At 46.1% G+C, this 13,017-nt stretch overlaps 1 protein-coding gene across 1 annotated transcript; it reads left to right on the top strand.

Moving 5' to 3' along the window:
• The first annotated feature begins 747 nt into the window (after positions 1-747).
• ZER1 (zyg-11 related, cell cycle regulator) lies at positions 748-12,758 on the top strand. The gene is made up of 15 exons (XM_009695736.1): positions 748-1,013; positions 1,885-2,035; positions 2,338-2,774; positions 4,362-4,538; positions 5,664-5,778; positions 6,285-6,431; positions 6,674-6,847; positions 7,533-7,748; positions 8,426-8,467; positions 8,810-8,929; positions 9,386-9,501; positions 9,633-9,821; positions 10,806-10,903; positions 11,317-11,419; positions 12,190-12,758. Exons 1-15 carry the CDS (start codon positions 856-858, stop codon positions 12,245-12,247), a joined length of 2,301 nt encoding a protein of 766 aa, XP_009694038.1. The 5' UTR covers positions 748-855; the 3' UTR covers positions 12,248-12,758.
• The last annotated feature ends 259 nt before the right edge of the window (positions 12,759-13,017 follow it).

The raw sequence follows: 13,017 nt of genomic DNA, 5'->3' as shown, positions 1-13,017 counted from the left end.
TTTATCCTGTACTAAAAACAAAGAAAGGTTAAAATGTCTTGCATTTTTCCAGGTTCGTCACTCATACTTCTTTGTGACAGATTTGGACTGGTTTGGGTGAGCGTGTCCCAGGGAGCTGGATGTATAGATATCCAGCACATGCATAAACCTTGCTTTACACTGCACTCAAAGGGAAGCCAAACCACTCCGTATGTTTCCCTCTGGCTTCTGATCCACTTCATGGTCTAGTTCAAGGACTGGCATGAAGCTTCTGGCTTGGCACTACAGAGAAACACTCAGCTTGAACATGAAACTTCACTTGGAACGGTGGCAAACAGAATTACAGGCACAAGATAATGGGGCCACCAGATCCCACTGGGGCCGTACAAAGGATCATTCTGACAGTAAATTTTCTGGTGGTTTATCTAACCCACTCTGAAGGAAACCAAGTAATGTGGTTTCTGCCACTTCCCTTTCAGAGGGCCTTTGTCAGCCAGATAACCCCCGCAATGAGGAAACATTTTGCTGTGTAGCCCCATTTCCAAACATGTTTCATGTTAACTCATTCCCACAGTATCCCCTGGGGGGTGGGGATACCAAGGAAATAAGACCATACTACCAGAGGCACCAAAATGCTGCAGGGTCTTTTAAGGTCAGCAAGTGATGGGCTGTAAATACAACTATCAACATCCTGCTGGTATGACAGCTTTGCAAGACACTTGCCAATGTGCCTCTCTCAATGCATCTTTTTTTTCCCTTTCTGCTTATAGCTGTCCTAATGTCCCTGTAAATTCATCCTGGAACTTCATTTGAAGAAACGATCTCCTGAATCAAAAGCTTCCTTCTGTTCTTCCCCTTCCCACAACTTCCTTCAAGATGGCATCCGATAGCCCCGAGTCACTAATGACCTTGTGCACAGATTACTGCCTTCGCAACTTGGAGGGGACTCTCTGCTACCTACTGGACAACGAAACACTCCGTCTCCATCCTGATATCTTCTTGCCAAGCGAGATTTGTGACAAACTTGTCAATGAGTACGTTTCAGGCCTGTGGAGAAGCTGTTGTCTGGTTTGGGAAGGAACCGGGACCTCAGGGAAGGGGGAAACAACAGTTCTCTAAAAGGAGTGATGGGAAAGGAGGAAAAAAAAAAAGGGAGGGGGGGAAGAATTCATAGGGCTGGGTTTTTTTCCAGTTGATCCTAATATTGGAAATAAGGATTTGCATTAACTTCAGAAGGAAGTGTCCCCAGGGATTATTGTACTGCTATATATCATTCTAGCTTCTGTGGAAATCACCATTTCCACATAGGTAAACCCAGACTGAAACAGTCACTGCTTCTTCCAAAAACATCAGCAAGCAACAAGGGAGCCTTCCCATCTCCCACCACTGAAGCATTACAACGCTCTCTCAAACCAGAGAAATAAGAGTGCGAAGTGCTAGCAGATGTTAAATTTTAAGGCTGCTGCTCCCACGGCTTTACAAAGCAACCTGCTTCCAGAGATTTATATAATTTGGCTATCACAGTCTCTCTTTGCTGAACTCCTGCCCACAAAGTCTGGCAGAGAACTTTGGCCAGCTAATTTTCTGCAAAGTGAAAAAAATCAAATTACTAGCTTTAAATGCTAGGGGAAAAAATCCTGGAGTCTGTGCTTGCCAGAATCCAGTTTGCTTACACACACACATGAGCTTGCACAAATCTTTGCCTGAGATTTTCCTAAGGATCGATAGTTCTGTACAAGAAGAGGTAATAGGCCAGCTCCCATTACCCCAAAGGCTATTCTGGATGATCAGGAGAGAGTCTGTGTGTGTACACACTTGGTCACATTTTCTTGTAACCAGTGAAGGTGCTAGAGCTGTAGCTGAGCCTTTGTGTTGTGCTGTGCTAACGCCATTGCCCCAATACAGGTATGTGGAGTTGGTGAAGACGGACAGCATCTTTGAACCCCATGAAAGTTTCTTCACCCTGTTCTCAGATCCCCGGAGCACCAGGCTAGCTCGGATCCACTTGCGGGAACAGATTGTGCAGGACCAGGACCTGGAGGCCATCAGAAAGCAGGTGGTATTGCACTGACAGCCTCCAGCTGCCACTTCACATAGCAGCATTGCTGCATGGGCACCAGCTAGAATCCCAGGCACCGAGAGATTCCCAAGACTCCATCCTTCACTGTCCAAATTTTCTTTGGGAGAACCTCAGCTTCTCCCTTCTCAGCTCCCAGAGCCACTGTGGGGACGGGATGGGGACACTGGTGAAGTTCGGTGATAACATGGTCTCAGGCTCTCCCAGCGGGAGGTGGTGTAGCAAACAGGGTGGGCACTCTACCTGTGAAATATTTCTAACTTTGATTTCCCATCTTCCAGGATCTTGTTGAGCTGTACCTGACTAACTGTGAGAAGCTGACAGCCAAGAGTCTGCAAACCTTGGTGAGCTTCAGCCACACGCTTATCTCCCTTAGCCTCTTTGGCTGCTGTAATATCTTCTATGAGGAGGAGAACCCCGGAGGCTGTGAAGATGACTGTTTGGTGAACCCCACTCGCCAGGTCTTGGTCAAGGACTTTACTTTTGAAGGCTTTAGCCGCTTGCGCTTCCTGAACCTGGGCCGCTTGATCGAAGGGGTAAATGTGGAGACATTGCTTCGGCCTTTGGCCTCCCTTGCAGCTCTTGATCTCTCTGGGATCCAGCTGAATGACGTGGGATTTCTGACCCAGTGGAAGGACAGTCTGGTTTCCTTAGTGCTTTACAACATGGACCTTTCAGAGGAGCACATCCAAGTGATCGCACAGCTTCACAAGCTCAGGTCAGCAGATCAGTTCTTCCGTGTTTATCGTTTTCCCACTGATAGGGAAAGGTCTTTTAGGAATGGTCTACTTGCCTGCTAACAGAGAGCCACCTACTGCTGGTTTGAAGTTATAAACCTTCCCTTGAACAGGCTCACTCATTGACTCACTATACCTATCTGACATGTCTAAAGCCAGCCTGCATTTTGCTTGCAAAAGGACACCACTTAGCAGAAACTCCCTCTTGGAAAAACAAAAAAAGCCCACACACACCAAAAAAAAGAAAAAAAAAATCCAAAACCCAAACATCAGCCACTCCCCCAGCTGAACAAAAAAGAACAGCTGAATACCTCAGAGATGGCAAAAAAAGATTACTATAGGTGTGTACATAAATGAATTACTACAGATGTGTACATAAACTAATATAGCAATAATCACACTGTGAAACGCAGTCCTCCAAACCACTTGTCAAACAGAAACATCCAAAGTTTAAGCCTAGTTCTGAGATAAAACTAGGAAAAACTCTGAGCTCAGACTGTATACTCACTGTGCTCTGTGGAAGCACACTGTGCATGGATCGTGCAAGCAAGAGAGCAAGCAGTGTAAATAAATAGGCACCCCTGACCGAACAGTGTTGACAGTGAAATGACTTCCTGAAACAGAGTTGAGACAATTGCTATTCAAACTGCACAGTGGTATCAGGAAAGGGAGCCAGGGCTTTCCAAGCCAAAGAGAAGGGCCTTACTATTCACACAAAGGATGCTTTGCAATGACTTTAGTACCGTCTCTACTGGCTGCAGTCACTAGGGTGTACCACATTAACATATGACCTGGAGTCTCAGGGAACGTCCTGGGTAACATTTTCTAAATCCAGGTACTTTAACTCCCAGTGACTTGCAGTGAAACTTGGTCTACAACAGGTGGAAGACACTTTTGTGAGTGGGATGTTGACTCCCTGTCTTAAGCAGTTCAGAAAAGTCTCTCTCAAGGGTCTTAGCTACTGCTTGGCAGGCAAGAGCAGGCCCTGTCCTCTAAGGGACCCCACCTGCACATGATGACTGGTCAGTTTGTCCCACCACTCCCTTAGCATCAGGATTTCCCCAAAGCTTAAGCATTTAAATACCCGAATGAAATCAGGGCAGTGTAATAGCCTGGGGTGGAAAAATAAATATAAGATTGGGGAAGCAGACAAAAACTTGTGTAACTTAATTTGTGCGAGGAGGTAACATATGTTTCTGGGGATGCAAAGTTCCTCTAGTGCATCGTAATCACCAGGCAGAAATGCTCAGGTGGCTGCTGTGATGGAGCTTGGGAAAGGCAGTTCCTGAGCCTGGAGCAATTTCCTTTGTGATATGTGGCCAAATGATTCATTGTGCTCCATTCTAAGTAGACCTCTACCAGATATCTGTGTGCTTTGGTTAGACACAGGGCCAAATCCTGCTGCCAGATCCTACAGAACCACATTCCTGTATCTTGTGAAGGAAATTATAATAATAAAAAACAAATAAAAAAATAATAATCACACATGGCTTGTCATCTTCCTCTGGTGGAGAGGCAGAAACCTCAGCTAATGCTTTCCAGGCTCTGAGCTGCTCTGTCATTTGCAGGCACTTGGATATCTCCCGAGACCATCTGTCAAGTTACTACAAATTCAAGCTGACCCGGCGGGTTCTAAACCTGTTTGTGGAAAACTTGGTAAACCTCACTTCGCTCGATATCTCAGGGCACACCATGCTGGAGAACTGCACTATCCCAAGCATGGAGGAGAAAATGGGCCAGACAAGGTAAGGAAACTGCAATTACTGAGGTCTGCTTGGGTGGATAGATCAGTCAAAGGTGAATTAAGAACAGTTCCCTCTAAGTTTCCAAGTTCTGTAGGTCTATTTAATACTAAAAAGCAGGATACAACTGTTGCTAGCTTCCCAGACTGTAAAGACTGGTACGGGAATCAGCTGTGATTCCTGTACGTGACGTATGTAAGGACTTTTAGGAGTAATACAGAATTCATCCTATCTGCCCTGCCTGCCATACATGTCTGAAGAAGTATTTTGGTTCTTTTCCACACACATTCTTCCAGGTATCTCTTGCAGGGGTTTATATTTTTTCTGAAAGGACTCCAAAGCCCTTTACATAATTTCTACATGAAACATTCTTACCCTCACTGAAATCCAAGCTCTTCTGAGACAGAAGATTTCTGTCAATACATCAGCATTTATAGGAGGGCTGAGTGTTTTAGGAACTCAGAATCTTAAGATATATTTTCAGAATTGACCTGGATACCAGGCAAATCAACCTTTGAAAATCCTGGTGTGCCTCAGTAGAGGCATACCTAGAGGTCTGGTTTTCCAGATCAGCCAAGACCTCTGCCCTCCTACTCCCCAAGCACTTACTAAACAAAAGCAAACAAGTAGGACAGTACTGGCTCCTTTCCACCAGAGCTGGTGAACAAATACTGGCTCTTGGTCAATAAGGAACATGGCAGCAAAACTAGTGCTCTTGCATGATCGCAGAAGCAGACTAGCATCTGATGACAGGCAGTCTAGTTTGCAAATACTTTGGATCAGTGAAATAGACAGCCCTTTTCTAAGAAGAAACGTTCACGCCAGCTAGTGAATTTCCAGGAAAAATTCTGCCTGGGAAAGCTGCATTCTGTCTGCGTGAATTCTTAATGCTGTTTCTGTTCAACACATTTAGCCCTTCACTCAGGATCACCTGGGATGAATGTCCAGTGTTATGTTTAGGAGAAACTGGCTGGTGTACAACTGAAGTGTAGCTACTGTCACTCTTGTTATAAAGCACTACAGGCAGAGTGAATGGAGAGCTGATAGCTGTCTCTGTAGCAGGAGACACCTGAAGAAACACAGTACCAACATGAGTGATTTTTATTTTTTTTTTTTCACCCTCCTCAGCATTGAGCCAGCAAAGAGCAGCATTGCTCCCTTCCGGGGTTTGAAACGACCGCTCCAGTTCTTGGGCCTTTTTGAAACATCTCTCTGCCGCCTGACACATATTCCAGCCTACAAGGTAATGAGGCTGCAAGAATATTGGCAGTAGGTACTTCATAGAAGTTGAAAGAACATGAAAATTACTGGCTGCCAGTAGAGCGGAGTTCTTAGGGTCTCAGGTATGACAACTGAGCTCTGACCTTTCAATAGTTACTTGATAATGCAGGAAAACTGCCAGAAGGCAAGACCTGTACCCCACATGATTTTTACAAGGGTTAAAAAACATGCCTCAGAGAAGGGCACGGAAAAATCATCCACGAAGGACCAGAATGTCCATGACTACAAGAAAAGGATTTAAGACAATGAGAGTCATGCTTGTGAATAGCATTCTTCTGCCCCAAAGGTGCTATTTCTCATCCCTCTGGGCTGAGGGGGGACTCAACCTCTTTGCTGTCATCCTGGGCCTAACCATACACGAGACGGGCAGAGGGAAGTTGTACCTTTCGACCCTTCAGAGTTCCCTTCTCATGTTGGTTTTGCCCCTTCATCATTTCCTCCCTGACTCTTTTTGTTCCTCCATGCCAGGTGAGTGGAGACAAGAATGAAGAGCAAGTCCTGAATGCTATTGAGGCTTACACTGAACACCGGCCAGAAATCACTTGCCGGGCCATTAACCTCCTTTTTGACATTGCCCGTATTGAACGCTGCAGCCAGCTGCTGCGAGCCCTTCAGGTAAGCCCCATGCTACTACTTACCTCACCCTGACAAGGAAATTTTGCAGTCCCAGTCTTTTCTTCACCCTGGGACACCATGTCAGGCCATTCTGGAGAAAGTTCTGGTAGTGCAGTGGAACTGGGTACCGTCATTTCATAAGCATGTTCCTGCAATACCTGGGCCACGCATTCCTTGCGAGCTTGTAACAGTCACTCAACAGCAAGTCAGCGGCACTGAAACTTCATGTTGCTTCTCTGCAGCTGGTGATCACAGCCCTCAGGTGCCACAAGGATGACAAAAACATCCAGGTGACAGGCAGCGCGGCACTGTTCTACTTGACCAACTCAGAGTACCGCATGGAGCAGAGCGTAAAGCTGCGGCGCCAGGTCATCCAGGTGGTGCTGAATGGCATGGAGTCCTACCAGGAAGTCACAGTAAGAGCAGCTCAGTCTCCTTCAGCTCCCGTTGTCCTCCTTCCCTGTATTAAGTCTTTAGCCTGGTGTTAGCATCTGGGTCTTCTAAGCCTCCAGGACATGAGCCAAGGCAGACACTAGAGAAGCTATTGCCCAGATCTGCTCCTTGCCTTCACTCAGCGATGGCGATTACATGCAGGGTGCTCCTTATCCACATGATGTTCTCCAGAACAAGGGGAAGAAAGCGATGATAGCAAAGCTCCTTTTTATCTGATGAGAGTGGTCAAAGGGTGTACATGACACACAGCATAGATGTCCAGCACCGACTATGGGGTGAAAAGGGTGCAGGCATTGGGGGTCTCGAGCCAACAGAAAGAAACATTATCGCAATACACCGTACTGGAAGCTAGCTGACATGATGCCACTGGGTTGCAGAGCGGTGACTGCTGCGTGAGAGCTTACAGGCAGCGAGGAACTGGCTTGGAAAGTGACAGGCATTGGGTGATTGTGTGGCCCTATGAGACTAGAGTGACAGGGAGAGAGAAGAGGGTACCAGTAGAGCATGGCTAAAGCACAGTGCTAGATGGGAGGGTGACAGAAATTTTAGTGGTTGTAGTCAAGCGGTACCAAGCAGCAAGGAAACATGAGGTGATGGGGTCCATGTTTTCATAGCCACTTGGCTCAGCATTTGCTTCTTTTGACCCAGGTACAGCGAAACTGCTGCCTGACACTGTGTAACTTTAGCATTCCTGAGGAGCTGGAGTTCCAGTACCGCCGAGTCAACGAGCTACTGCTGAACATCCTCAACCAGAGCCGGCAGGATGAGTCTATCCAGCGCATTGCTGTGCACCTCTGTAATGCTCTGGTCTGCCAGGTGGACAACGATCATAAAGAAGCTGTGGGCAAGATGGGGTTTGTCATGGTTGGTATGGTCCCAAGGTGTCTACTTATCCTTAACCCAGGCTAGCACGATTCCCTTGCAGCAGTACACCACATGCATCCAGCCAGCAATCCAGCCTCGCAGTATCACAGAAGGGAACTAGCGTCCTAGCAATGCGAACCTTTCCTGGAACCTACCCCTCCATGTGACATTTTTTACTTGCTTACCAGCACTGGAAGTCACGATCTCAGAGATAGGCTGTCTGTGAGAGCAGGGAAGCAGTGTAGCCTTATACCTTTCCTCTTCACCTCATCAGATTATTTCCAGAACTGGTACCACCTGGTGACTAGCTCCTTCTGCACCTCCCTGAGTTTGCATCAGCTTTCCAACACAACTCAAGCAATATCCCTCACCTTTCCAAAGAGCTGCAGAGACCACTACTTTGGTGCAGTTGTACCACATTCCAAACTTTGTCATACAGATCAAAACTTACTTGACTGCAAACTCAACAGCTTGGGGACTATGACATAGTTCAGCTCTGTGAATACTTGCAGTGTTGAACATAGCCCAGGTTTAGAGAAAGAGATACCAAGTAGGTTCTCTACAAAGGATCAAAATTGCATATGCCTGCAAATTGGCTGTAGCCAGCCCTGCAGCAGTTAGTTTTAGCTCTGTGATTCTTGAACTGTTTCTCACTCTTCCCCTTCCTCTACCTACAGACAATGCTGAAGTTGATTCAGAAGAAGTTGGCTGATAAAACGGTGAGTGTTTCCCCCAAAAACATACAGAGTATCTTCTCTTCAGTCTGACTTAGGCATGGAGATCAATTCAGAGTGCCAGCTCAGCTTCTCTAACAAACACAAGACATCTCAGCTGATGCTGCAGAATTTCCTATCCCAGGGTGAGAGCAGGGGAAGGTGACAGGGAGGCAAAAACACTAAGCAAAAAACCCACTTGCTGACAAGTTGAAAGTGAATAACAAGGTTTTCTTACCTCTGGAGCCATCTAGGGGGATACCAGAGAGGAAACACAAGTGGTTGGTTTGCACTGGGCTCTCACGTTAGCAAAGCTCTGTTTCTGCCCCTTTCTCTTCGGCTCTGTAGTGCGATCAGGTGATGGAGTTCTCCTGGAGTGCCCTCTGGAACATCACTGATGAGACCCCCGATAACTGTGAGATGTTCCTTAACTACAGTGGCATGAAACTGTTCTTGGAGTGCTTGAAAGTAAGTATGTCTGGTTTCCTCTAGAGGAATGCTGATGTTAGCAGTGGAGGTGCAGGTGCCCGAGCAGGATCCCTGGCTATGCTAATTTATAAGCAGTACTTCCTATGTTGCACAGAGAGAAGAGAAAAAGCTTGCATATCTTCTTCTTTCTCACATCCATCCACCCAACAAGTAGAACAGAGAAACTTACACTCAATGCATCTTCCTCTTTCCCCATCGTGTACTCAGCCCCCTGAGGTAGAGCAGCAATGAAGAGTGGACCCTGGCCTCAATTCTCTCATTTCACATGTATCTTTAACAGTAGAGATCCCATTTGGCACCTACTAAAGAGCCATTGCTGACTACCCAAAAATACTCAACCTTTCTAGATATGCTGAACAATCTTTTTCCAGGGTTAGTTGTTCTCAGTACCACCATAGCCCTGCTTTTGTATAATCCTGTTCTCTACTTACCTAGGAGTTCCCAGAGAAACAGGAGCTGCATCGCAACATGCTGGGCCTCCTGGGCAATGTAGCAGAGGTGAAGGAGCTCCGCCCACAGCTCATGACCTCCCAATTCATCAGTGTGTTCAGGTGAGTGCCTGGCTAACGAACAGCTGGGCTGAGGCAGGGTGAATGCTCTGGAACTTTGCTCCTGAAACACGTGGAGACTTTTAAACCTTTGGTGCATCAGCACTTCTAAACGATCTCTTCTCTCTTGGCAGCAACCTGCTGGAGAGCAAAGCAGATGGGATTGAGGTATCCTATAATGCCTGTGGCGTGCTGTCCCATATCATGTTTGATGGTCCAGAGGCTTGGGGTATATGTGAGCCCCACCGAGAAGAAGTTGTAAAGAGGATGTGGGCAGCCATCCAAAGCTGGGATATCAACTCCAGGAGAAATATCAATTACAGGTGAGGAATAGAAAAGTTTGGCCCACTCAGCCGGGAGCCAGGATTGTCACAGGAAGCAAGCACCAACAGAGAGAAGGGAAGAGGTATAGCCCAGCATGGAGGCTCTGTTTAGAGTGAAGGAGACACATCCTCAGGGACATATTCTTTAGCGAGGGTTTTACATCTTCCTTTGAAACATGTTACACAGGCTGCTGAAATTAGACACCTTGCCTGGCAATTCCTATGGGAGAAGCATGGAAGCCCAACAGAATTTCTCCTGCATGTTTCTGGTGAAATTGCATAGTTTAGGAAGCCCGTGATCCAACTGTCTGGGACTGCCTAAGCATTTTCCTCTGAGACTGCTGTCCTTTGCACCTCCTTAAGTCTGTTTGCTTCTGAAAGTCACAAGGCTTGCTGTAGCTTTCACTCTTCTCTGGGGGCTATTTAGACACAGTTCCCAGAAATTCCTTCAAGGGCTAATACAACTGCTGGAATACTGCAAAGCCCTTCCTCTAAGAAGGTATCAGGTACTCTGTATCCCCGTAGTGCCTGGCAGGCATCCACACAAAAGGCATTCCGATGCCTTGGCTACAGTGTAGACACATTATTGTTGTCAGAAGAAACACAGCGAGCATTGCACGTGAGCAGCCAGCTTTGGCTGGATGTAATTTTGCTTTGGCCTCTCTACAGAAGGGTCAGTGCTGCCGGGTTTCAGCTGTCGTGAGGAAATGACTGACAGAGGATGGAAATCAGTTCTTGGATGCAGTTGCGTTCGTTGCAGCTATGTATCTGGGCAGCATGTTTATGCTAAAGTGGTAGGGGCTGTAAGCCTGCCAGGATTGCCGTGTGACACAGACTTAGTCTTTGATGCCAGAATCTTTGACATGCCGATGGATTTACTGCTATGGTATCTATGAGCACAGCATTTGTATTGCTTTGAGTGGCAAAGGCGCTGAAAGAAGCAGCTCTTGGATTTTTAACAACTTCTGCAATGTTTCTCTGCAGGTCATTTGAACCAATCCTTCGACTTCTTCCACAAGGGATCTCCCCAGTCAGCCAGCACTGGGCTACCTGGGCACTGTATAACCTGGTCTCTGTCTACCGTAAGTAGATATTACATCTACTTTTTGACGTCACATCCACTGCACTGTAAAAGTTGAGGGTGTGGACCTGAGCTTGTTTTAGCTGAAAAAGTTTTCCCAATTTAGCTCTGTAGGTAGAGAGAACCTTCTTTGAATGACGCAGGAATGGCCAGGCAGCACATCCAAACAATAAACAACGAGCCTTAGTGTGTAGGAAATTCCTTTAATATTTTGATCCTTCTGGCCATGCTTTTATGTTCTCAGCCATTTTGTGTCTGTTGTTTTCACAGCCAGGGCACCCCTAGCAGGCTGGCTCCATAAAAAAGAAAAGCTTTGTGGCTTCTCAGGCCACAGGCTTCTCCTCCCCCTCCTGCCACCCTTTATACCACTCTTGTGAAAGTTCACAGGGACCTGTTTTATTCTTTTCCCTGCAGCTGACAAGTACTGCCCACTGCTGATCAAAGAAGGTGGGATTCCCCTTCTGAAGGACATGATTAAAATGGCCTCAGCACGGCAAGAGACCAAGGAAATGGCCCGGTAGGAAACCAATGCACTATCATGAAACATTCAATTTAGCTTTAGGTTAGTTTTTAGTCTTCTACATCAAGTAAGGCTACTCAAGAAAGGCCTGTACTGATGTGTACGAGGGGTAAGAAGTGACCACAGGAGAGGAGCAGGAAAAAAAGAGGAGGAAAACAGAAGACTAGAGAGGTGTGTATAGGTGGACAATAACACACAGATCATTCAGGGAGGGCAAATTGGTTATAGAAGTGGCTTGTTGGACAGAGGAGCCACACGGCTAATTGCATCTCTAACGTCGATAGTCTCCAGTCATCACTGCTCTCCATACTGGTGTGGGCTGCCTGTCTCCAGAATCGTCTTGCCCTGTCAGTAAAATTGCTGACTGCACAGTTAAAATGAGCCGATTTTTCAAAAGATGGAGGGAGTCCATCACCTTTGTGAGCTTCCCCAACTTACTTTGTTACGTGACCTTCCTTTGGAGTTATTCTTTCAGAGTTTTAAAAGCCAGCTGCAGTTTCTAATCATTGGCAAACTGGGAGCTAAAATTCCATACCTGCAGGACGAATATAAAAGAGAGGTAGAGAGCTCTAAGCTGCCTTTGTGGAGTATACTGGTTTTGACACAAATACTGGTTGATGTGTATCTCAGAAGAGACTGCCTGCTGCAAATAGTATACATTTACATAGAGACCAAGCTGTTGGACAGTTCTTATGTTACTGTCCCACAACTGTCATGCAATCAGCTTTGAACTAAACTCTCTCTCCTTGTCCTTGTTTTATCCATAGGAAAGTTATAGAGCACTGCAGTAACTTTAAGGAGGAGAACATGGACACTTCCAGATAGAGGCACTCATCTAACGCCTCTTGTCAGCACTGTATCCAGCTTCTCTCTAATTCACTGTATATAGGGAGGACTCTTTCTTACCAACTCACCTGTTGGAAGGAAACTTTATGTGTGTGTGTGAGACCCTCAGTAGATGAAGGTGAACAGGGGAGGGGGGAGGGACTTTTTGCACAACAAATGCTTTCCTTAAATTAGTGGACTTTTTTTGTTATGAAGTTTCAGGTTGAAGTTCTGTGTGTATGATTTCTGTATAAAAAGAAAACAAAAAACAAAGACAACTACATTATGTATCTTTTAACCTTTTTATTTTAGACCACACAGAGAGCCTCAAATGATCATAAGCTTGAAGACCTAGTTGTGTGATCGCTAGTGTGACATTTTTATTTCCCACTTTTTAGAAAAATTCCCTTTTGCTGTATTGCATAAGGTCCTGTCGTGTCTGCAAGAACACCAGTCCTGAATCGGTATTGGCTGCTCAGTGGGGTTACAGGCAGTGATGAGTTAGTTATTTGGTTAGAGAGGTTGGGGGACACAATACCAGAGAGTTAGACCAAAAGGACTGACCTTTATAGTGAAATTTGTAAATGGAAGAAATGGGGAAGAAGGATCTTTCAAGTCAATTCACTCTGTTAAGGATTTTTTTATAGAAGACTTACATTAACGGAAGCATTGCTAACTGTATGTGGGTCATTTGGAAGTAAGACATTCCCATTAAAGCCAAGAGGTCTGTTTTGTCCCCTTCGGTAGTACAGTAGGAGCTGCCAGCCCAC

This window comes from Cariama cristata, unplaced genomic scaffold (assembly GCF_000690535.1).
Source record: "Cariama cristata isolate BGI_N322 unplaced genomic scaffold, ASM69053v1 scaffold2060, whole genome shotgun sequence".
Lineage (NCBI taxonomy): Eukaryota > Metazoa > Chordata > Aves > Cariamiformes > Cariamidae > Cariama > Cariama cristata.
This window is presented reverse-complemented; position numbering and strand designations above follow the sequence as displayed.